General features: G+C 38.0%; 1 protein-coding gene across 2 annotated transcripts in view; it reads left to right on the top strand.

The window, feature by feature from the left end:
* The window catches only part of CDK14 (cyclin dependent kinase 14), a gene marked incomplete at both ends in the record, with an annotated part of 262,343 nt that overhangs the window by 178,956 nt on the left and 56,915 nt on the right, over nucleotides 1-26,472 (top strand). For both annotated transcript variants that reach the window (XM_082015334.1, XM_082015335.1), the window contains 2 exons: nucleotides 13,060-13,180; nucleotides 22,720-22,813. In XM_082015334.1, coding sequence (XP_081871460.1) covers nucleotides 13,060-13,180; nucleotides 22,720-22,813 — 215 coding nt within the window. The remainder of the gene's footprint in view (nucleotides 1-13,059; nucleotides 13,181-22,719; nucleotides 22,814-26,472) is intronic.

The following is a 26,472-nucleotide window of genomic DNA, read 5'->3' as shown; positions in this document are numbered from 1 at the left end:
AGGGAGGCCGGAGCTCAGGGGCGGAGCTGACAGGTAGCTAGGGGACCTCCGAGTCTTTCCTCTTAGAAGGATTAAAGTTGTAGGCTGCGAAGGCGGCGGGTACAGTACACCCAGAGACCTGTGGTGGGCTGCTGTGTTATTTGCTTTTGCAGGATGACAGGCCCAGATCTTCCTCCTTCATTTCTAACAGGTGACTGGCTGCAATCAGGGAGCAGCCAAAGCTGCTGCCTTCCCCTCCCAGGCGCACGGGCTTCATGTGCCGTGCTCGTGACCTTCTCTCATCTTGCCCAGATCTGTGGTGCAGAGGGAGAAGAGATGCGTAGGCGGCAGGAAATCTCAAGCGACAGCAGTGCAGAGGGGTAGATCTGATGTCTAGCGTTTGGGCTGACAGAGCCCAATGACAGAGTTCCTCTGTGCATTGTTTTAGAGGTGAAGATGCAGGAGCTTGTGTGGCTTAATGCCGCTGCAGATGCTTCTTGCTCCTCGTATCTGTTTGGTTTGTCGTTCTCATTGTGGACTTCCATTTAATTTGCTTCATAGATCTGATGGTTTTACTGAGTTATCAGGTATATCTAAGTAAAAAATTGCCATTGTGAGAGTCAGTGCAGGAAGAATACCTTATGGACAGAAAATGGGTTTCATAGTTGTTGGAGAAAGAATAGATTTGACACAGGTTTACTATCTGGAGAAAGCAATTTGCAAAAACTGTGAGGTTCTGTTTTCAACTGAGACTAACTTCTCTCTACTAATAGTAAATACAAAGTAGAGCCACACAATGAATTTTTTTCTGTGTCACAGTCTGTTAACAGTTGAAATTGAAATTCTTAAAATATACCAATCTTTCCAGCAATTATTGAAGTAGATGCTGTAACTTAAGCTCTTCCCACTGAGAAGCACTGTGTAGGATTATTGGCTGAAAAGGAAATGTAAAAAAACCCATATTTTTTTTTAAACCATTAAGGAGCTGGAGATTAGTGTGACTCACTAAATGGGTCCCCTGTTAAACGCATCTCAGATTACTTAGGGTTCAATCCAGTTTCCCATTGTTATAAGTTAGAGTTATATTGAACCTTTAAATAGGAGGAAAGCATCTTAATTATCCATTAAGGACAATAAAGGAAGTTGGTTATGACACCATTAAAACAACTGTGATGAAAAATCTGTTTCAGTGTTTTGTATTTAAGGAGAACATGGGATTTAGATGTCACCAGTACTGCAGCTAGCACAGTGCTGACTGTGACCTTGTGTTCTTATCAGAATCGTGATTTTTTTCGTTGTCTTGTATTCCCCACCTAAGTGTCAACCAGGCTGTTATGTTATAATTGCACAAAAAACATGGAGAACTGTTGTCCGCTGTCTGTACAAGAGAGATCCATCCATCCAAATGAATCTGTAGATGTATTTAAAATCTGAGCAGTAGTGACAAGTGTTTTTTTAATTGGGGGAAAAAAAGTCTTGTTCAGTCATGTGACAATGTTCTCCTATCAGCTTTGTATGAGAACACTTTCACTTCCTACACGTCTTGTTTCTGTTATAGCCTGAGTCTGTAGCCTTTTGACTACTGTGGCTACAAGCCCCCTGCATTTAAGATATCTAACTTTCTTTAAAACTTTGTTATTCTGACACTTTTTGCTTGTGTCTGATACAGCAGTTACAGGGGAAAACAACTACTACGGTCATGATAAAGCTTTCAAATATAGCCATCCTGGTTGATCCCATAGTACTCTCCTCCTTTCTTGGTCTGATTATGTTTTTTTTTTAATGTTTCCTTATTTAAGAGAACATACTGTGTTATATAGTGAGGAAATTATTCCAAATTTTTAAATAATTTTAATTTCATTAATGTGTTAATAGTTATGCATAATCAGCTATGTGGAAATTAAAGGATAACTGGAAAAGGTGTGGATAAAAGAAGAAAGAATTCCTCATCAGTCAGAACAAAATATTGATATGCAAAGAAAAAGATTAAGGTGAAAAAAAAGAAATGTGACGTTTAACATGATATGAAATAATTCCATAATTGAGATTGCATTTTAAAGAAGTGATGGCTCTGTGATTTATAACATCATTTGTTTTGCTCCAGACAGTTTAAAACCATACCTTACTGCAATACAGTCACTTTTATCTAGGTAATTTTTAATAATTTATGCAGAGTTTTTTCCATTCCTTCTGAAGGACACAGTGCTGGATATATTAATATATTTATAGATGCACAATTCGTGCTGATATAAATGAAAATCACACTTGCAGGTTTACCTGTGTTAAAATGAGAATTTCCCGTGCAGCAAATGGCCTTCACGATAGCCAGAAGAGGTCAGGTAGTGCTTGTCTTAGTGATACTTAACACTTCTCCAGTGATTTACTTTTCCGAAGAGCTGTACAAATAAATGTTAACTCCACATAGTTACCCTTATTTATGTTACAGATAACCCAACTTAGCTTGACCTCTGGGTCTTATAATTTGAAAGAGCAAAGTTGCCAATATTAAAAGTGGGAGATCAGGCATCAGCAGCTTTTTATCTGGGTGATGTGGGAACATTAAGAACTGCTTTGCATGGGGAGGAAATGCTGCTGCATGAATTTCGTGTTACATGGTAGGGAGAATGACTGGTTAGATCTTCACTTTGTTAAAGCTGCACAAGTTCTCCTCTGAAGTCAGTTCAGCTTTTCCCACCTTTGGCTTTTATGGCTTATAATATGTCAGATCATATAGCAATTTTTTTTCTGTGGTGATTGGAAATAAGGCATAAGGAGACTTTCAGATGTCATCTCTTTTATTCCCACCCACAGCCATGAACATACTCATATCCTTCTTATTGCAGCAATTTTTAAGTCATTAGGACATCAAATTTTTCAGTTATATTTGCTCTTGTGGCTGTATTTGCTTTCAAGGATATTTCATTGCAGTGGTCTTTAAGTTAGCTATTAACTGCAGTGGGTTGATTTGGCTGTAAAAGCAGATGCCGAGTACGAGGCACTAGAAGAGAAAAACTTTTTATGTCAATACTGTCATCACTGATGTTAAGTTCTATACTCTTCAGGCAGGCTGGAAATATGATTCAACTTTGAACTGTCTGTAGACCTTAGGGAAAAAATAAATAATTTTTTTTAAAAAAAGGAATAACAAAAAAAAGCAGTGTCTCACTGAAATGTACTTTATAAACCCAAATGCCTAATGTTAGCTTCTTGAAACTTTGGCAATTCTTTGCTCATTCTATTTTATAGTGCTCAGGATTACCACCAGTTTTGCTACACAGGTTGCAGGATGTGATGCTTAAATGAGATGTGCTCTCCTGTACTTAAAATTTGTTCATACATTCTGGAATATTAAAGGTACTAATATCGTGACAGTAGTATTTTTGTCTACAGTCAAAATACTATTAGGGATCCTTTGCTTGCAATCTACAAGTAGTTTTTATCAAGCATTGCATGGAGAAGTACATCTATAGTCCTTAAGTTAAATGAAAGAATAGATAAAAGGATGGCTTGGTTTCAGTACTAACTAATGTTCACTTGTATTCAGTTACTATACAGCGTTTTGCAATTCTACAGACTTAGTAGGCTTACATCTGTACATAGTAGACTAGATTTAGTCGTATAGCTCCAATTTTGCCATCCTCACCAGTGGCATTTCAGTATCACTTTAGAGAAAGATGCCACATGAGGAACATTTGCTTTTTAACTACGTATTTCCAGAATCATACAGTTAAGGCACAAACTTAACGTTCTTCTAATGTAACTTTTTAAAAAATGAAATTGTCTTTCATTTCTTCTTTTTCTGTGACAAAATTGTATTAAGAATTGATTAGGTGGCTCTGCAGGAATACAGACGCCTGATTACTGATGCAAAGTCAAATAATCATTTAGACCTAAGCATATTGGAATGTCTCTCTCATAAAACTTTTCTTCTAAGATTTGTGATTCAGATAATTTAACGTGACATATACATTAAATGAGTTTTCAGGAGCAATTCAATTGAACAGGTGAATCTGAGACTCCAGAGATTCCTGTCATAAGATATTGCTTTATATTACTGCTTTACAGAAGCAACAGTACTTACACAGGTTTTCTTCATGGTTTCACACTTGAAAGCAAAGTGAAAATAATTTTAAAATTTAGTGAAATCTTTAAGTCTCCTCTATTTATTTTGTTCTTTGATGTATTTCAAAAAGCTTTGAAATAACTGAGAAATTAATTTTTTTTTTTAGTTTTGTTGTTTTTGCACCAATGCCTGTACCATATTGTACTGATGTTTTCAGATAATTTTTCTCTGACTTAAGCCAGTGCAAGTCAGATGTGGTTTTAGATGCTGTGGGTGCTATTTGGTATGTGAATGTATGTGCTAATGTAATAGTGCATGCAAAACCTGCTGGAGTTCTTCGGCGGAACAGCCAAGGCAGTTTTTTACCTGCTAAGGAAATATGTAAGCTGCAGAGTATAACGTATTGTAGCAATGACAAAAATCAGGTGAGTATTTGTCTTATCTATAAATAGTCTGGCTCGGGTACTGGAAGCAGCCTGGATTAAACTCCATGGTCACTAGAGAACCGTTTGTGCCAGCCATGGTTCAAAAGACAAGGCTGGATAATGGAACAAATGCAGCTGCATCCTGCAGCATGGAAATGTATGCTGAGGTGACATCGTAGCTGGAAAAGCAGGCACATCAAACTTAATTGCATTGGCTGTGCAGTACAGGGGCTAGGAGTCACTGGCTGGCAGTTGCAGAATTGTGCCGTTTATACATAAATCAGATCTTGTACTGTAAGAATTTATGGTTTCAATACCCATCTGGTGACAGTTTTTCAAATTCACCAATTCCATTCCTGCAGGGTAATGTCAAATGGCAGTGTTATTTGATTTATAAAGAAAATAGCTGTTAGATCTGCTTTTCAAAAGTACTCTTTCTTTGTAGATGTTAATGTTGTTCAAATAGTTACTTCTCCATGTAGCCCCGTTCTTCTTTAATTAACTGTCCTAGACCAGTTCCTGGGATCTGATCTGTTTGTAAATACATTTGTAGGTACTTGATTGGGTTTTTAGTAGCTGACCATGACTCGAGGTATTCTCTTCATCAAAGTTCTCCAGATATTTTACCCCTAGATGGGAAATGATGGATCAGCAGAATTGTAGTATCCCACTGGAATAAATCACTCCATGAAGTAACAACCCAGTGGTCATGCGACTATCGTTGCCTTTCGTCAGTGTTCCGGCACGCCACAGACTAACTGCACTGACTTGTGGACCCCATTAATAGGTGGAGAGAGTGGTATGTGTTCACTGTGGCATCACCTTGTCACTGCCAGTGTTGCATGGTCAGTTAAGAAACAAAATTACCTGAGTGTAAACAACTGGGATTAGGCATTTGAATATAAAACTCTCGGTGAAACTTAGCTTTTGTGTTTCTGTTTGGATGACTGTGAATCACTACAGTAGCACTAAATTGTGCTTATATAGCAGTTCTTCAGCTGTCAGATTTAATGCAATGTTAAACTAGAAGGATTTAAATGGTATTGCTGCCCTGTATATGATGGGCTTGAATCATGATGGGCTGAGGATGTGTTCAGTCCTCTTAGCACCTGAACAAAGGGGAAGGCAGTTTGTCTACAGGATGATTTTCTAAAAAAGATAAGTCTTGCACAGCTGAGAGGAAGCATATTTATTTCTTTGCCGGTATGTCGTATTTATCCTGTCTCATGCAATATGTCAAGTACCTACTGCACTTTTATCAAGTGACACGTTATCAAGGTACCCGTTGATAAGGGTTGGTTCATTTTTAGTTGAACCACAAATGGGGTCATCCAAAAAATGGCTCTTGCAGTCCTGCTTTTGGTTGTACAGATGAGGATCACAATAAATTGTTAACTTCATACACAGTAGCCTGCAGTAAGTTGTTAACTTCTGTGGTTAGTTCTTGATGGACTATTACACTTCACAGATTGGATTTCCATAGCTCTCCATTTGTTTCCGTACAACACTTTTCCCCTGGATCACTTTATTTTTTCTTTTCTGAATTCCTTTGATTTGTTAGGTGAAAATCCTAATGACAATGAAACATTTATACTTCAAAACTGTAGGATAGTGGTCTGTTGCCTTTCTTGTTTTCAGCAAGTTCATTGCTCATATGTCTTGAAAGTCCACATTATTATTACTATTATTATTATTATTATTCTCTTCTAAACAAAAAAATCACTGTCCCGTGTTGGGCTCATTCACTCATAGCTGCTTCCCAGTTTTCTCTCTTTTTTTCAGGGAATATTAAAATATCCTCCGACACATTACCTCTCATTTTCGGTGAAGAATTATTTTCTGCTTGTTTGTCCTTTCTAGAACTTTTTCCCTGCGCTCTGCAGATCTTCCCAATTTGAAACCATCTGTTAAGCCATTGTTAACTCTTTGCTTCAGCCCTAATAACATCACTGTGGAATGAATAATTCTGACGTTTTTCACTTACAGCCTTATTAGCAAAGTGGTGTGCTCATGCTGGGATGTTGTTAGGAGTAGAGGGCAACATCTTCATGTAGATTTGTGAGACAACAAACTGCAGATCATTAAGTAAAAATCCAGAATTTGGAAAGCAAGTTTTAAATCAGTCAACTGTTAAGGTATTGTGGGCACGTATATCATATCCATAATGAATCCACATCTTTTCAGTAATGCAAAAGTTATCTTTGATGTGAAATTTCTGTCTGTCCTTGAGTTCTCTTAGCTTTTGCGTCTGTGTGTATGTTTACAGTGTTAGTACAGGTTGTTTCTTTTTTTTGTTTTCATTCCCATACTGTTATTTTTCTGCTTCTAGACTAGCAGAGGCAGTTTGAACATATTCATGGTGACCTAGAAGGCCACGGGAATAGATGTATTTTCCCTGTGTTGAAAATGGAACATATATTTCTTTTGCATTTCCATACCACTTTTTGATTGGAACCGAATTTTTAGTGTGTTTTTTTCTGCTAATAGACAATGAATTAATTTGGCCATCATGGGACATGTTCAGCATCAGTGGGCTTTTTCAAAATGTGTCAGAAACTTTTTATATGGATTTTAAAGCAGGGGAATAAACTGCTTTATAGCTAAGATGACTTTCAGTCAAATTAATCAAAAGAATCTTTTAATATACAACCAACAACTGAGCTCTTTCTCGTATCCCAGCTTTCCACCGTATATGATCCTTTGGGTGGCTCAGGAGGCAGAGGAAAGAGGTGATGACGAAAGAGATGATGCTGGAGTTGTTGGAAAGAGAAAAACACTTTTCACGAGGGCTAGAGTCATTCTTTCTGGTAGCAAAAATAGTTCTGCGTCTCCCCTTTCTGTAACTTGTGTTTGTCAAATTGACGGTTGAGTCCCATTCACAGACCAGAATAATTATCATCTGCGTTACTGTAAGTGATTGTCTGGAGACATACATGAGATAAGATTTACAGGGAAAAATAATCTTTTGTTAGAACAACTGACACAGCTGGAAAAATCAGACAGGCTGAGGCACACATGCCTTTTGCCTTACTTATTGCTCACTCTCCTGAAGACTGACTCCTGCACCCCAGTTTGGAAGACCAGTCATTGCTCAAATGCATTTTGGGAATATTAATTGGGGAACTTGATTAGTCTCTCCCTGATAGTGGGTAACTTTTATAGATGAACAGCACTACCGTAATCTAGTGGCTCTATTAGGACTTGGACATAGGATATTGTAGGTAATTTATCTTATTTGAAAGGAATTGAACTCAGATGCTCTGGTAAAGCAGAGCTGAGCCTTTACCTAAAGGCTGCAGGATGCTTTTGATTGCTGAGAATGGATTTTGGGGTTAGAGAGCTGACTGCTTCATCGAAGCAGTGTCAGTGTTTCCACCCATTTTACTTCTGCTTTGCTGTCATTCAGGTGTTCACTGAATAAATATGCATCTGTTGGCAAACAAGTAGCTGAGAAAATAGGTTAAGGATAGCTGACAGTTCATGATCTACAATAGAATACATTAACAATATTTTAATATTGTTACTGAATCATAGTTATGGCTTTACAAGCTGTTTACCTCAAACTCTAGGTAATTGTTAAACGAAACAGGAGGCTAAAGAAGGAAGCATGAAAAGAATCTGACTCAAGGAAAAACAGCAGCAAAACCCCCTTTTTTTTGCAGTATGCCTTGCAAGAGCCCTTTTTGGTATATCTAAGTCAAAATAGTAAACAGGTCAACACATTTAAGGTATAATGGGAAGGGGAACAATGCACGTGGCTGGCAAGCCCTTGTTTTTGCAGTCATGACTGGTTTCCTCCTTTGCAGAATCGTATTCGCTGTGAACAAAGGCTTCCTGATTGTCATATGAACTTGACTAGAAAGCTATCCTGCAGCTTAAGAGGTATCAAATATTAATATTTGTGCTCATGTAGCCAAAGGTGCATGTATTGAATAGGTCTTGAGTCTGCATATAGCTGCGGCCTCTTGTAAAAACCAAATACAATTTAAAAATTGCAGTGATAAATCAGTGCAACGTGTTTTGTCAATAACTGATGCTAGGTAAAATCAGATACAACCCCTGAGTCTGAGATAAAAGATAAAGCCAGATGAAGCAGAGAAAATTGTATTTACCAAAGAAGGAAATAGCTTCCTACTTTTTTATTTTTTTTTTTTTAATTCAGAGTAGGAGGCAGCAGGAGGTTTTGTGTGTTAGAGACATATACATACATAGACACGGATCATTCACGGGGTATTTTAAATACAGGGCACTGCAGGGTATCCTGAGCTGCTGTTTAATGGATGAGTTAAAAGAAAGTTGGGGTTTCTGTCACAGTGCAGGTAGATGCTGTTGTGCAAGCATTGCAGTACTTAATGCATCAGAACAGTTTCTTCTTTCGGTTTGGATAAATAATGGCCACAGAAGTGTCTGGAGAGCATTGAACAGTGTCTGTTCTTCCCATAATTACACCCAAGTTCCCCAGTGGGTCTGACACGACCTGACTTGTAATAACTGGGCCTTATGCTTGGCTTCCTGCTTTCAAAATAAGGCTGCAACAGCAGGACATGTGCTGACCTTTTATCTTTTGGAAGACACAGGAACCAGAGCGGAATTCACTGCTTATTAGAAGGTCCTCCCTCCACCTTCCCAGGCAAAAAAGTGCTCAAGCAGCAATATGTAAATATTGGGTGCTCACCTGGTGATCTCTCCATTTACCTTTTGGCTTTTATGCACACTAGCCAGTAAGGATTGAAGTTTTGATGATCCCTCATAAGCTCTGTCTTTTTAAAACGAGATTGTCGCTCTTCCTGTAGTGTAACCATGGAAACAGACAGGGAACCCTTAAAGAAAGTGATCGAACATGCTGTGCTAATTAATCCCACCCTTCAGTTTCCTTCCAGTTGAAGGATGTGGTTAAATAAATTTTGCATGAGTAAGCATATTTGGATATGTAAAAGCGTATAAAATATGTAGCAAATTTTCTTGCAGGAGGATATCTGAAAAAAAAAACCAAAAACCAAACCCCAAACTGGTAACTGTCATCTATTCACATCTGGAGCATCAAAACAAGAAATGCAGTATCTTGTTAGTGTTTCACATATATATTTTGATACCATTCTTTTTAAACTGTAAATATATCTGAAAGATGAGGTTACTTTTTCATGCCTTAAGTGTGATGAGAGACGTTTGCATTAATTTTGAGTCTTCAAGTGAAAGTGTTCATATTTGCAAATGCTTTCTTTATGCAGAGCGTTAGTCAGAAAAAGGAAACTTTGCCCTCTCCCTGAGAGAAAGCAGCTCCTCCGAGGCATTAACCTAATTCAGATCCTTTCAGTTCTGCACAAGGGGGAGCAATCAACTGAATAGTGGGACTGTGCCAAATTCTCCTCTGCCAAAGTTTAGCCTTTGTGAGTAGCTCCCTCGGTTGTTCACTCCTGCTTTCCGTTTGGACATTTCGTTTCCAAAGTAGTGTATGTGCCCAACTAGGAAACCAACTGGCCACAACTTAAAACATGGCCTGTCCCCATAAACCTCTTGGACCCGGTGATGCTGTCTGATGCCAATGTATGGTTTCAACGTGCTATTACAAATTAAGGTTTTGTTTATAACTTTCTCCATTCTGGGAGTGACCCTCTTCTAACAAGATGTAGCAGCTAACCTCAAAGGAGACTTTTCATGGTGTTTTGGGAGAGAAGAGCACATTAAAGAAAAACATTTAGTTGTCCAGCAGGCTGGGATTAGCCAAAAAGGGCCATCCTTTGAAAATTGGGTGGGTTTTGGTTAACCTGGAATGGATTAGAGGTGAAGGAGATCTAGAAGCAGTGGGCTGAGGAAACAGAGTGGGCAGCAGTCTCAGCAGGATGGGAGGACTGGTTCTATGCTGAATGGTCGCCCAGGGGGAGGAAAGCACTTGCAAAGCTCCGTCCTGGCCAGTAAAGTGGCAGAAACTGGCAGGCAAGCATGCAGATTGCATTATTTGCAGTATAACTTCTGGTATGGCAAGTTGGGTACTTATTCCTCCCTACATGGGAGATTTCTTGAGTGTGTGGATCGATGACTTTGTGTCATGGAGACCTGAGTTTGCCCCACAAGCTCTAAAGTTTTTTGACAGTTGTCCTCAAATCACATGATGTTGCTGACTTTTTAAAAATGCCTTTTCCCTGCCTGCCTATGCCTTTTCTCCTACCAAAGCTAGGTAGAAGATTAGAGAGCAAATTGTTTGCAACCAAATTCAGTCTTCCTCAGGCAAAACTAAAGGGAAGCTCAGACAGGCGAAGGATGGGGGCATTCACCATCCGGGCTTCTCAAATCTTTTCATAATTTTTATTTAGCTTAATAATAGTAGGGCCATATCCACATCCACAAATTCAGGGACTACTGTTTCAGCTTAGTCACATGGGATATAGGTGCTCTGAAACTTGTTGAGGTTTCTCTGGGCTAGTGTGCTGGTTTTGTCTGGGATAGAGTTCATTTTCTTCATAGTAGCTAGTATGGGGCTATGTTTTGGATTTGCACTGGGAACAGTGTTGATAATACAGGGATGTTTTCATTATTGCTGTTTTTGTTATTGCTGAGCAGTGCTTACACAGAATCAAGGCCTTTGCTGCTTCTCAACCCACCCCACCAGCGCCTGGGGCTGCACAAGCTGCACAGCTGGCCAAAGGCATATTCCATACCATATGACGTCATGCTCAGCGTATGAGGCTGGGGGAATAAGGAGGAGGGGGGGGGACATTCAGAGTGATGGCGTTTCTCTTCCCAAGTAACCGTTACGTGTGATGGAGCCCTGCTTCCCTGGAGATGGCTGAACACCAGCCTGCCCATGGGGAGTGGTGAGTGAATTCCTTGTTTTGCTTTGCTTGTGTGCGTGGCTTTTGCTTTCCCTGTTAAACTGCCTTTATCTCAACCCACAAGTTTTCTCACTTATACCTTTCTGATTCTCTCCCCCATCCCACTGCAGGGGAGTGAGTGCGCGGTGCTTAGTTGCTGGCTGGGGTTAAAGCGCAACAGCTAGGAGTAAGAATTATTCACCAGTTAGAGCATTTGGTGGTTTCTGATCTCCTAGAAGCAAAACATTAATCTGAAGGCTGAGGCACTGCAGAGCATGTGATGTGACCTCTCCTCTGGCCTCTTTGAGGATGCACAGTGTTGGACAACCGTGAGTTGTCTGTGTGAGCCAAGTTATTTGTCAAGCTGGTGGCCAGGTGCATGAATGTAAAAAAGGTAGAAGTCTGAAAGCTAAAACTAAAAATGGTTATTCATATTTGGAACGTAATTTTTTTTAGAATAAATTCTGGCATACAAGTCAAATTATTCCCCTACACTGGTCTAATTGCTATAATCGGCTGATAATGCAATCTGCTGGCAAGATTTGCCATCATTACTATGGAGATGTATTCACTGAGATTAACTGTTCTTAAATAGCTTCTCCAGTGTATTAAGAATGAAGGTGCAAAGGATTCTCATCTGCACTCTTATGTGAATTCTCATGTTGCATATTTCTTTCTCTGTGTCTGACTTTGCTTTTTGGTTTCTGTAAGGTGTAAGACATGACCTTCTGTTTCGGTAATTTCATTTATTTTGTGAAAGGGAAATTGGTAGTTCTTTGTTTAGGAAGACACAAAAAAACCCAGTAACGCATTCTCCTGATTTCCATTACTTGTGCATGTCCAGTGTTCCCAGCAAGAGAGTGAATGCACCTAAGGCAGTAACTAGGAGCAGATTATTTGGAAAAGGTGTTTGTAGGCCTGTCATGGGAACAGTCACCATAGCACTGAAAACCTCTTTCCATTTCCTGGAGGAGAGAGGCTTTTGTAGGAGAACTGTTAGAAAAGTATGTTCTTTACTGCTGTTTTTAACTTAAGAGATTATGGTTGTGTAGTAATGTGAATTATTTTAAATGACTGACGAGCTTAAAAGACAATTATTGTAAATTGTATGTCTTTAGTAGGCCACAGATATCATTGAAATGATTTCTGCTTCTGAGATTGGTACGCTGCCAATATATGTTTGTTAAGAGAGAAGAATTTTGCACATACCATTTTCTGATGTATTACTGCAATATTAATATTTATTTGAATGTTAATGTGTAAGTGTGTCTACTGTTTTCAAATATAAACTTGAATAAGCAGTCTGGGGTTCGCTCTGTAAACTGTGGAAGGTTTCCTTAGGCTCACCTAAAAAACTAGATCTCATCTGTGGCACTGTTTGTCTGGGAGTTTTCATTTCCTTTTTCTAAATAACACTGAAATGAAAGACTGTTGATGCCTAAGGATGAGCATTTAATGGAAATGGAAATCTTTGTTTATTTGTGTTTCATTTAGGTATGCCACAATATATCGTTGCATCTCTCCTAGGCCTGTGGTTGTCATTATGAAAAGCGTTTTTTATTATTCCTTCATAATATGCACAGTTCTGTTAAGCCAGGTACTAAATGATAGATGCTACCATGTTCTTTCATTAAGTAACTTATTCCAATACTGGAAGAAAAAAACACTTGCAGCATGCCGTCATGTTATGTGATGTGTGCTTATGTATTTTTTAGGATCATAACTATACACCAAACTATTTCTTTGTTTTGCTTGCATTAATTTATTTGTATTTCCCCCACAGGTCTTGCAAGAGCTAAATCAGTTCCCAGCCATACATATTCCAATGAAGTGGTAACCCTATGGTACAGGCCTCCAGATGTCCTTCTGGGATCAACAGAATATTCCACCTGCCTTGACATGTGGTAAGTATAACATCTTTACACAAGACTCTATGTAGGTGCTTTAGCTCTGATTTTCTTCAGATGTTTAAAACAAATGCACAGTGAGATTAATGGTACAGGTTAAAAAATGTGTGTAATAATAATCTGCATGGTTCACTCAGTATTTCCCTAATGGAATCCCTTCCTGCCACCCCATTGGTTGGCAGCTGGTACCTGCTGTTGACATACCACTAGAAGAGCCACTGGTGCTTTGCAGGAGACTTGAGTTGTTGCTTGACTTTTGTAGTCTTAATGTGGTACTTTGGTATGATACGATACTTGTTTTGCAGAAGATAGACTTTCACCACGCCCAGCTGTAGCAAGAACAAAACCGTGATTCTCTGGATGTGAGGATACAGCTTCAGTTCTTAATCTACTGTACGTGTTAACAGTAATTCAGTGTATGACACATCACTGAATAGTTTTCTTTCAAACCTACAGATTTTAGGTAGACTTGCAGGTTTGAAAGGGCAGTTTGATTTGTACAATATCTAGCACTTTGCTCCTTTTTGATAACATCATTTAGTCCTGTGTTGAACAAAGAAAGTGTTTGAGTTTTTTGACTGTTAGAAACCAAGATGGAGGTTCTTCATTTATCCCTGTAGGTTTTGAGGTCACAGGATCTCTGTAGTCTGTACAAATTCTGTAATTAGTAAGAGCTTTGCCTGTGTTAGTAGAAGCAATGCATGTTGATTCAAGAAACAGAAATGTGGAAAAAAACATTTGTCCTTGCAAAGAAGGTCTCATGCTGTGGAAGATGTTAATTTTTTTTGAATGTGCATTTGACTTTTTAAATCTATACAACTTGTTTCATTTGAGGGGAAAAAAAAAAAGATACTGACGAAATTTCAGAAAAAGATAATGTTTTTTTGTAGTTTGCTGAAATATATTTCTTTAATACAGGCAACCTAAGTTCAGAATTATGATTATGTTAAAATCTAGAGGTAACTCTAAGGTAAGGTAAATGTTTTCCTGGAAACCTCATCTAGTTTTTCCCTGTAGCACTATTAAGTCTTGACTCCTGGGGGCAGGAGTTAGACATTGCAGGATCATTTCATTAGGGGTTACAGAGTATAAATACTAGAATATCTAATACTGAAGAGGGCATTTAATATAACTGGGCCTCCGGCTGCTGTAGTTCCTTGACCTATAGTCGTAGGTGAACAAATGTCTCCAAATGTGAATGTTGTGATATTGCAACTGCACCAGAGAGGCAAAGGCAGCATTTTCTTGTGTCAAATGTCTGCTTTTCTTCAAACCATTCTCCACCTCACAGATCTAAAATAATTTCCGCCTGCATCTCAGCTTCTCATCTGTCCTAAAATTGTCCTGTTTTCCCAAAGATCAGGTTCAACCTGGTGTCTTCACTGATTCGATGCAATCTCTGCATCCCATCTGCTCCTGACGTTTTGCAGTCACCTCTTGTCCTGGAGACACCTCTGACACTCTCAGCGAGAAGCTTGACTTGCTTAGGAGGTGCAGGGCAACTGCATCAGAGGGTGGAAATAGTTGGGAGACATAAATAGTTCTTCGTGCTCATCTTCTTGAAGTTCAGTCTACATGTGTTCATTTCTTGAGAGTCCCACATCTTTACGTATGTGTGTACGTATGTGTCTCAATTTATGAAGTACAAAGAGCAGGAAATGATATATGGAAACCACTAAAGAAAATTTTTAAGTGTTTAAATAGAGCAAACTGCTCAAGAAATTCTCTAAAATGATTTTTTAGTCAAAAGAGACATTGGATTTTTTTTTTTAATATTTGTCAATAAAAAGATTCTTTCATTTTAAAAGGAAGGGGGGGGGTTGGTGTTTTTTTTTCTTTTTAAACTGAACAAAGGATTTTAAAACATTTTTGATTCTCACTGAAACTTTTTCCACAAAGAAAAGTGGTTCACTGAAAAGTTTAATAGCTTCTAAAACCATATTTTAACGTTCCTCTCAATAATGATTTTCGTAAAAGCGCTATTAAAAAGTATAGTCAAACTATGTCAAATTAAGCTATGCAACCAATAGAACCATTTTAAATCTATTCTAATTGCAGAATGAGCATTCCCTTCATAATCATGTTTATATTCAAATTACATGAACAGCAGGGAAGATGAAGGAAGGACTCAAAATGCCACTTTGGCAATGCAGGTCATGTTTTTGTCAGGACTTTTATAATGATGCAAGAGTATTGAGGAAGAACACAGTAATTATATCTTCTGTATCTTCAATGATAACAATAAATGATGTCCTCTGGTACAGAGCATTTCATATAGGTCTAAAAAAGATCCAGTTGCTCAGGGATGGAGGTGTTGAGGTTTGTTTCAAATTAAAAATTATGTCATACTGCTCTTGTAGTAGATTAATAACACTTATAAATTTTTGCTGCCCTGTACAAACTGAAGAACTGTGAAAAGCTTAGGAAAAAAACCCTAGTAGTACAGTTTCTTTCACATGGCAGGAATTTATGTAAAGGCTCAGCTACTGCCACATCAGAAACCAGATTAGAGCAAATGTATATTGTGTGTGACAGCAGAGGTTTAGGTTTTTACTTCTCTGCTTTGCTGGATTGTCTGAGGCAGCGCTTCCAGTCTGATTGTGAGAGGTGTAGTTGCACGTTAAGGTCACTTATGCTTATTTGGTACATCTAACAGTGAGCTCTGCTGGAGCACAGGCAGGCTTGGGGCTTTATTTATACAACGGTTGTACATAGCTGGGCCATAATTACATTAAAACCACTTAGTGACTTCCCAGAGTGGGAGGAAGGGAGCCGTGGAGAAACGCACCTACCATCAGATTCCAAGATAATTTGGTAATTTGTTATCAAAAGTGTGTTTGTAGCATTAGCATTTTTATGCAATTACTGGCATTATGTCCTTATGGCAGATAGTATGTGCTCTCATGTGCCCTTATTGATGATCTACATGATGACAAAACTAGGCAGCCACTTCACTAAATATTTAAATAATGTTGAGGTAGAAAGCACAGCTGTTTCTTCTGTTTAGGGAAAAAAAAAAAAGACAGAGGGCCTTTGCTATAGCCATGATAAATGACATTTCATGCTGGTTCCCAAGGAACAGAAAGTGGGGCTCCTACTGAGTGGAAGACCAGCTGCATGAAAAAGGAGTCCAAATATTAACCACTGGACAGTGGCTGGGAAGCAGCTGGCAGAGGCTGTGGGCTATTTTTACACTTCATTTGCCAGGGTAGGGCATTAGGATAGTAACTAAAAGCTAATGATCCACATGCGGTTTTACATTCTCCTGCATTCTTTTTTTAAATAGCCACTGGCGATAAAATAATATCAATGAAGACGTGTATGCATTAGTGGTGTCAGGCTGGTGATGGAAATCAGTGCAGTGGGCTTTGTGATTTACTGCTGACAGCATTTGATACAGCGGCATTGTGTGAATGTATTATACTACCCAAGACTGCATCAAAGAGTTGTGATAACCTTTGATATACCTTTATTTTTTTTCCCCTTTTGATGAGGACTTACTAGTAGCTAGGAAAATGGCTTTGCATTGCCTCTGGTGTAACTTTCCTAATCCTTGAATTTTACAGTCCTTTGAAAGTCAACGCAAGGAAAATAAGCTTCAATACGTAAAGGGTTTATGAATTACTAAAACCCATATATAAGTAATATAGAAACATAGGTAAAAAAATCCCCAAATGAACCTCTTGTATTTTTTTTTCACTACAGGAAGAATATAGTATTAGTAAATGGAGCAATTTAAACAGGATATTAAATCCTTTTTGATTCTGGTAATGCATGTACTGCTACATCTGGGTTGCTTACATCAGGAAGTCACTAGGGATATTTTATTTTGAAGTGCATCTGGCTTTAAACTGTGTTTGCCAACAGCTGGTGATTTTTTTTTGCATATCCTGTTGTTTTGCTTTTAAAAAATACACTCTTATTCACAGTTCAGGTAACCTAAGAAGTTATGGGCCATGATATATTTTAAATTCACTTTTATTAACTAACATCAACTATGTTTAGTGCTGTGGAAGAAATCACTTAAAGGCCAGTCAAATGTTATGAAATTGCTTATTAGATCACTGTTATTTAACTTTGTAACATCTGGATTGGTATACGTGATTTCAATTCTGATCTTAATTTACGGAAAGCTCTTCATATGGAGTTTTTCTATCAATCCTATTGTTGGAAAAATAAATGGTATTTTTCAGGAACACACCACTTTCCACCCACAGCCTGTTCCAAGTGCAGATTTGAGTTCTCACTGTAATTCCATGCATGCTTTCATGAATATTTGACCAATGAAGACCTATGGCGGTAATTAAGATATTTATTAAATAAAAATGGATCTTGGCTTAGACACAGGTGCACCAAATTATGTTTTTACACAGGGGACATTACAAAGGCATCTTTATTCTGTATCTGGTGTAAACAGTTTGCAGTGAAAGAAATCTGAGCGCAGGAGTCCCAGTATACCCTGAAGAAATACTGCTTGGGGCCTGAGAGACGTAACAGCATAGGGTAAATTAGTTCTTTTGCACTTGATGTTCTTTATGATTATGACTTCCACTCCAAAGAAATGTTAATCTGTAGGATTAGGATATTAAGTTGAGGATCTTGCGATAACTGTCAAGGTATTGTTACTTAAACTTCGTTCATTGTCAGTGAGTTCTTCAAAAGTTTTATCAGCTGAATTAACTTCTGATTGGAAAATTCTCATAGGATCGAATTCATAGAAACACTATGTGTGAGGAAACCATCTTGGTCTATAGTTGTTGGAAGGGCATTTCAGTTCCTGTCTAAAAACTGCTTTTATCCATTTGGAACGTCAGATTTACTATCACTTTTCCACTGCTAGAAATATGTTGCATGTGTGTCAGGAAAGTGCCTCGTAAAGGTATCAGGATCCTGAAAAGAAAACCAGGAAGCACATGTTCAACAGGAAAACATCTCATGGCAAAATGTTGCCCAAGTTTGAAGATTATTTTCTTGAGCTTTTTTTGCATTCTGCTTTTACAGAACAAGTGAGTCCAATAGAAAGATTCCTGCAAAAAGTTAATTTTAAGGGAACACCCTCTTGAATTATAAAAGCTGTGCAGAAAAAAAAAAATAGCAGTTTCCTGAGGCATCCAACTTCATTTTTACAGGCTCATTTACTATGTCAGTTCAAATGCAAGAGAAACTCATTTAGCTGTGCTGTTAACTCCTACTCTGTAGAAGGCTGTATGATGACAGCCAGAGTCCCAGGAAATTAAGCAGGACAATAGAAGAGCGATATTACATGGTATGGCCACATATGGTCTCATCAATACATCAATAGGTTTAGTCACACTTCTTGTCATCAGAGGGTAAGCCACCCATTTCAGCATTAAATGGCTGTCACTTTTACTTTGCAAGGTTATTCTATGCCGTTCCATTGGCAAGATCTCCAAATGAAGTCGTAGCATTTGGCTTATTTATTCAAATAAAGAAGTCCTGTAATGAGAGTAGGAATATCGAGTACACTGAAATATGTTAGGCTAATGAAAAATTATTTTTCAAGTGCTGGCTGAAAATGGCATTGTATATTGAGTGTGCACAAATGATAGGTAAATAACATACCCTTGGAGATGCATGCACAATGAAGCCAAGTTAATTGGTTGTATTTCATATTTCAAGAAGTAATATTTGCGTCATAGAAACTAGAGATGGGAGTGATCTGTGAGATCATCTTATCCACCCTACTGTTAATGCAAGTCTATTCCCTGAAGAACATTCTTAAGTGCTTCAGCTTGTCTAGTTTTACAAAACTGTAACTGTGGAGCTTCAAGAAGTCCATTGGGAGGCTGGGGTACAGCACAGTTGTTAAATGTAACACTCACCCTAAAATCTTTATTCCTAAAGGCATTCTGCTATTTCTAGTTATGCTGTCTTGGATCTACCTACAGTTCTGGGAACCATTGAACTCCTAATCACTTCTTCCTTGTCTTTCATTTTGCATAATTTTAAATACAGAGTCATCACAATTTCCCTGCCCCTTGTGTTTTCTTGTAGCCAAGAATGACATTGTTCTCTTAATTTTTCCTTACAAACCAGTTCTTCTGGCACAAAAAGAATTTTTGCTTTGCTCAGAAATCTCTCTAACCTGTTTAACTGTTTGTGAAGTCTACAAAAACCAGACTAAATTTCAAGGCCTTGTAGAGGCTTTATTTCTTTTCAAGTTCAGTGTCTGTGCACTTACAGTTTGTGATTCAGGGATCCTATTCTATCCTCAGTTTTTAATTGCTGTGAGCCTAAAATTCACTGATACCACTAAGATATCTAAAATACCATCCAGCCGTCTTGAAGGCTTTATGTGCCATTATGGCTTTCTGGGTATTTCTTATCAGTTCAGTGTCATGCTGTTTTTTTATTTTTTATTATTTTCTTTTTTTTTTTTTTTTTTAATCATTTAGTCTTCTTTTTCTATGGACTTACTCTCCAATGCACTGAACACCATAAGCTTTGAAACCAAGCATAAGCTTAATTTTCAGCAGGGCCAAAGGGAACAGCAGTCCTCCAGCTCAAACCTTGAAGGTTGTTTATGTTTCTCTCCTAAATGATTTTAATAACCTTTTGATTTTTGTATTAGTTGTTTAATTAACTCCAGTACTCTTTCACTCTTATTTCAGCTTGTGACTAAATGGAGTGCTAGGTTACACAAGAGTCCAAGACACATAATAGGATTCTTCTTTCCAAGAAGGAAACTTTTCTTCAGTAGTGTTTGCAGTTCTTACTTGATTTTTGGCTCATACTTGTGTCAGGCCCACTAAAAGTAGAAAACTTTGTAAATACTTTATGTGAAACAATGTAGAATTCAGCAAAATCTTCCTGTTCCTTTACAGCATTTCTGTTCAAACAGCTAGCTGAAGTTTCTCTGCAGGTAGTAAATGCCCTCAAGTGATACGCTGGTTTAATCAAATGCCTGTTTTCTGGTTGCAAGAATAGAACTCTTTTTTTTTCTAATCTAAATTCAATTGTTTTATTTCTTATTTTGAATAAATGGCTTCTGACTGAAATCTTGAATTTTTCCTTGCCTGTGATCCTGATACTGTTCATAAGTATTTGACTAAGATATATTGTGCCTATCTGTGCCTAATGAAGCACTAACCAGACTAAATGATGAATGGCAGTTTAATCAATTCAGTTCATTTGGTAACCAGCAGAAGAACATGGAACATAAATTTTAACCTTTCTTTTGTAAACACCTGAATTATTCTGGAATTTGACCAGAACTGTGCTTTCTCAAAGTTTTCCTCCACTTTTCAATGACTAAGAAGAACTTTGCTTAATATATCTATGCTTTAGAAAATGGTGATGTGTGTTTAATTTTCTTCTTCAAGAAATTTGACTTTCAATTCTCATTGTCCTGGAATGTAAAATTATTTCATTATTCAGTAGTGGTCAAAGCCTTCAGGGATGAGGAAAGCACAGGTTATCTGCTGCTAATCTTAGTTAAGTGGTATCTATAAATACTCAGCCCCTGCCTTAATGAAAATAGACAATCTCTTTTCATTAAGTTGTTCTAGAACCACTTCCTCACTATCCTGGTTTCAGCCAGGATAGAGCTGGTTTTCTTCACAGAAGCTAGTGTGAGGCTGTGTTTTGGATTTGGGATGAGAAACTGTTGATAAGGTGCTGATGTTTTGAGTTGTTGCTAAGTAGTCAAGGACAGTCCAGCTTCTCATGCTGGCCTGCAGCGAGCAGGCTGGGGGTGCACGGGGAGCTGGGAGGGGACACAGCCAGGACAGCTGACCCAGGCTGGCCAAAGAGATATTCCATACCATATAACGTCATGCTCAGTATATAAAGCTGGGACAAAGAAGAAGGAGGGTGTGGAGGGACGTTCGGCGTTATGGCGTCTGTCTTCCCAAGAAACCATTACGCGTGACGGAGCCCTGCTTCCCTGGAGATGGCTGAACACCTGCCTGCCCATGGGGAGTAGTGAACAAATTCCTTGTTTTGCTTTGCTTGCGTGCGCGGCTTTTGCTTTACTTATTAAACTGTCTTTATCTCAAACCATGAGTTTCCTCACTTTTACTCTTCCGATTCTCTCCCCCGTGCCACCGTGGGGGAGTGAGCGAGCAGCTGCGTGGTGCGTAGTTGCTGGCTGGGGCTAAACCACGACACTCACGAATATATGCACACATAACACTAAAATTAAATGCTACTACCTGAATGCATTGTCACGATGCATAAGCAATGAAAAGACAGTTAATTACTACATTCCAAATAATTTACTTCTAAAAACAAAGTTAAATTAGAGGTTATTGCTGGGATTTTCTGACACAGAAACACAACTCTCAATTTCAGGGAAAGGTGGTATCAGAGTTAGTTTTGCAAATTCTTGGTTCATTTTGGTATATATTTTGCGTTACTGAATTGGCATTTTTTTGGGGTGAAGGTTTTTTTTTGTGTGGTCACTTACACAGACATGGTTATACAGCATACGTAGGTGTTTGCATGTGGAAGTTGTAGAAAAATGTATGTAGAAAAATGTAATTTAACAAGTTAAAATATATAATCAAGTTCTGCATTCTATTGGTTGCCAAGGGGGATGTTTTATCTTAAAATTATTTTTGCTAAAGGAACAAGCAACTCTTGAGCTCTCTTAATATAGAAAAGATGCAAATGCAAGTTTGTAATTTGTTTTGCTTTTCAGATGCAGGAAGCCCATAGGTTATCTGAAATTTGAATCAGAGTCAGAGAAACTTTGCTCAACTTTTGAGAATCTATTCTTTGTGCTCTAGTTAGTATGTCTCCGCTACTTTTTCTCCATGATTTCCCAGTACTTCTGCTAGTGGCTGAACTGACTGGGATAAGGGGGACTCAAGTGAAGTACCTTTTGTGCGAGACCAGGGACAGGACCCATAACAAGGTGGCTGTTGCGGTGGGGAGAGGAAGGGAGCCCGTGGCTGCTCAGCATCTCTCAGGCAGAGCTTCTGGGGGATGGGGTCAGCAGCTCCCCAGAGTTATGGGCTTTGAGCTTCCTTCTTTTATGCTGGAAGAGGGAAGAAGAAAACCCTACCAAGCCAAATCCCAGAAGTCATCTGCATTTGGGCAGTAGCTTAGTTCAGTGGCTGTGAGCAGTTACATGCCCTTTTCCTCTTTACTCATTTTTTTCCAGATTCTCCTACCACACCTATCCCCTTCCAGTGTGCCTCCATGCCGCAGTCCTGTCCCCATTCAGCTTCTGCCAAGGGTGCTGTCTTGCTGCCATCCCACATCCCCAGAATGTGTTTGGGAGCAGGGGTGTGCTGCTCAGGAAGCACTCAGACACCGGGCAGCAGCTTTGCCTTTATTGGTCTCAACAGCTACTACCCATTTTCCTGCTACCTCTATGCTTGCCTTCGGGCACCTGAGAAGTATTCATATGTAAATGCCCATGCTTGTCCTTCAGGTGGCGTTTATTTTAATAAATAAATATATACTATTTAAATACTGGTGATGGATACAAAAGCATTGTTGCTGGCCATTTCATCTACAAGAAATCTTTCTAATGTTGCATACTTTCTTTTTTTTTTTTTTCTCTGTAGGGGAGTGGGTTGTATCTTTGTAGAAATGATTCAAGGGGTCGCTGCTTTTCCAGGAATGAAAGACATTCAAGATCAACTTGAAAGGATATTTCTGGTGAGTTCTTTATTGCTGAAGTAATGTGCCTAAGATCACAAAGGATTGATAAATGTTTTGTTTATGTTTCTATTTCTAAAATATTCTCTTTCTTTGTGTCAAGAATTAAATTACTGATAGAGTCGCAGATCAGAAGCCTAGTCCACAAGCTAGTTACAGTTTATTTGGTATATTCTTGAAGACTATTCGGATCCTAATTTTTTCAGTTAATATTTTTCAAGTAATCTACAGAAAGGTTTTTATACAACTGTGGAAAAAAACTTTCCAAATGTAAGTCAATGGAAATCCAGCCAGTTTGTCATCCTTGCTTTGCAAGTGATCAATAACAACTCTGGATGGTTGTTATTGATGGATCAATAAAATGGATCTATTTATATTATGCTAATATTGTAATGTCAATGGCATACTTTTTTTTGTGAGATAGACATATAAAGGAAAAGTAAGATAGGATATGAAGTGAGAAACAGGATGGAAAATCAGAAGTCATGCTTATACTCAAGTTCAAGAGGAGTCGTTGCCTGATTGGGCCCTTCATAAAGGTACACGCATAGCTTATAGGCACTGATGACACATCCACACAGGGAGTGAAAGAAGAGGTAATTTATATCGAGCATAAACCATAACTTACACATTTTTCTTCCCCAGGTTGTGTGCGTGTGTTTTTTGGGGAGGTGTCTTGTGTTTCATGGTGGTGTTTGTTTTTTTTAACTTGCTCTTTCTCCTGTTGTGCTTTGGGTTTGGCAGTTCCCTTTCAGAAGTCTCAGGAACAACTTTTCTTAACTTGCCAATAAAGGGTTTCATTTAGTCCGTTGTCTGCTGGAAGCTGTGCTGTTGTGGCATGCATTTATTCAGGGAAGCCACTGATCACCCAGATACTAGCCAAAGTGGCTTCTGGTACTGCGGGGTGGCCGTCAGGGACAGTATCTCAAGAGCAGCTTCTTTCCTCAACCTGTCAATCTCTGTTTTCCTTCTGACCACAAATTTAGAAAGGAAGCATGAGTATACCCTTGCTTTTAAAGATTATTTTGTTAGTAGCCATTTATTTCAAATGCAGAGGATTTATTTGGGATTCTTTTTTGGCTCATGGGGAGGGAGAGTAAGTCTTGCATAATGTTTTTATGAAATTTACATTCTTCAGTTTACTCCGACTTGCTTGTACTATATCGGGGAATTTAGCGAGTGCTTTTAGGAGTGACTCAGAAAAAATATCTCTCTAAAACAAGACCTTATTTGATTGTGATACAAAAATACCTCATTTTCTGTAAAATATTTTGTTATTCTTCCCGCTTGGCTAGTATCCTGAAAATTCCGTGCTGTGGAAGAATAGCTGTGCCGCAAAGTACACAAGGAGCAGCAGTTCTGAGCAGTTCCTGTGACGTGTCTAATTGCTTCGTTTGTTCACCAGCTTATATGTTTTAAGCTAGCAACTTCTGGGCCAGTTTTTGGGTTTTGCTTTCTTAAATTATTGTGCTTCTCATTTATCGGGATGAAATTCCTCCTGATTCGTAGAATGTGAAATCTTGAAACCAATACATTCCTCTTTGGGGCTTCATCTCATTTACTGTGGTAAAATTATAGACAGTGTTTTTGCTATGGAAATTAAGTAGATCTCTAACAGCAGAAATCAGTGCTTTCTTTAACAGGGCATTTTTGCACTATGTCATATGAGATCCTATGATATAGTGCCAAAAGTAATAGCAATAGGTATATCATATAAACCTATTTCTGTATGCCTTTTTTAAACCTTTTGTATTTTCCCATTTTCTTTTCTCTTCCCTATTCTCACAATTATTTGTGTATTAAAATACAAAGATAAGTACACCCCAGGTTGGGTTTTGAAGCCTGCCAATTTTTTTTAAATTCTGTTTTAAAACTGCAGCTGCAAATATTGAGAACAGTGTTGAAATAACAAAGGATGATTTATTGATACTGTTTCTTTAATTTGATCTTTTACAAACCTTCAAATAAAAAGATAAAATTTTTGGACTGGATAGTTTTATGGTCCATTGTAAATCAGAGCTAATTTTTAAATCCCAATTAATTAGGTTTTCTAATGGAAGTGTCTAGTTAGCCTTAACTAAATAGTTTCAGTAAGTGCCTTCCTAATGTACTCTAGGCATCATTAAGAATTTAAGTTATCTATTTAAAAGTTATAAAACAAAGGATTATTCTTATTTGGTTTTGTATTTGGACAGAAGGATTAAATTCATTTATTCTCCAGTGAATCATGTATAGTGTGGTAATTAATAGTGCTAAAGTACAAAATTAATCAGGTTGTTACACCAGATAACTAATGCAGTTAACTCCCACACAGTGAGCACTTACACAGCTGTGAAAGAAACAGATCAACCAATAACAGACTTTTTCACAAAGTCTTTCCATAGTTCACATTTTCAACATCCAACATTGATGGTTTTCTTGTAACAAAGGGTGGTCTTCTGAAAACGGTGTAAGGTACAGTCCATCTTCACATCAGTCCTTTTGTTCTGTAGTCCACTTCTAAAATACACAACTTGCAACAAAAGGTATATTAATCTGTGGCATATCTGTTGTGTTGGTATTAGTCACAGCTACACATCCATAGCATGTAAGAGTCCAGCTTGCAGCCTGAGGCTTTTGGGAATCAGTTACATTGTAGCAGGAAAGTCACAAAATGCTAAGAAATAATAGTCAGGAAAAGTGAACAAAATTTAAGGTGAATAACAGTTCAAAGTTCTTAAATGTCTGTTTGATTTCCTATTGTATAATTTTCCATTATTATGTAAATGAAATTAAAATATGTTGTATGTATGCTGTTTCAGCGATTATCAAGAAGTCAAAGAGAGGTTCTCTAAATGCTTTTGCATATCTCTGCCATGGGCATTCTTCACATAGCATAAGTATAGCACATAGCATAGCAAAAGTAGATGCAACCTAGCATACCACATATGTTTCTTCCTTGTTATGATTGATGCTTATTTATGGTTAATAATAGCTTAATTAAGGGATTGTGTATAACAGATTAAGAAGAGACATTGATTTTCAGTTTTAAGTACTTTTCTCTTTAAGCTTATGTTTCCCAGCTTCTATTGTTTTAAACATTTGTGGATTTTTTAAATGGTAGCATACACAGATTTTCTATTTCTGTCACAGCAGCTGTTTATAATAAGCATTCTCAGGTTCCATTGCTGTGGTAGGGCTCAATGAAATAGCAAGGGTTTATAACCCAGAATCTGTTCTCAGAACTGGACCATCACTTAGAGATGTTGATGAATGAGCAAGCTGCAAGTTGTTACTGTCACATTTTGGATCTGGTAATATGAATTCTTCTTCCCACCTATACTTAAAAGTGTGAATAATCTCTTTTAAAAAAACGTACTTACCAAATAAAATGGAAATCACACATATAAGTAGGTTGCTTTTTCAAAGAGGTTTAACAGTGAATAAAATGTCATAATGCAGAGGTGATTTGGTTTAATCAATATACTATTACATCTTTACTCCTACTTTTTTCCATCCTATTGGAACAGAGGTTACTTTCTGGATAGAACTGCATCATAGAAAATGAGAGAAAAGTGTAATTACAGTCTGTAAGAGCTAACGAGTATTTTACCTCAAAGTATCAAACCAGTGATGTGTCATCATTATTGCCAGCGCAGCTGAGAAGATGCAGCAAACTG

The sequence above is a fragment of the Phaethon aethereus genome (assembly GCF_964289735.1).
Source record: "Phaethon aethereus genome assembly, chromosome: 2".
Taxonomy (NCBI): Eukaryota; Metazoa; Chordata; class Aves; order Phaethontiformes; family Phaethontidae; genus Phaethon; species Phaethon aethereus.
The sequence above is the reverse complement of the archived record's forward strand: the minus strand, read 5'-3'. Positions and strand labels throughout refer to the sequence as shown.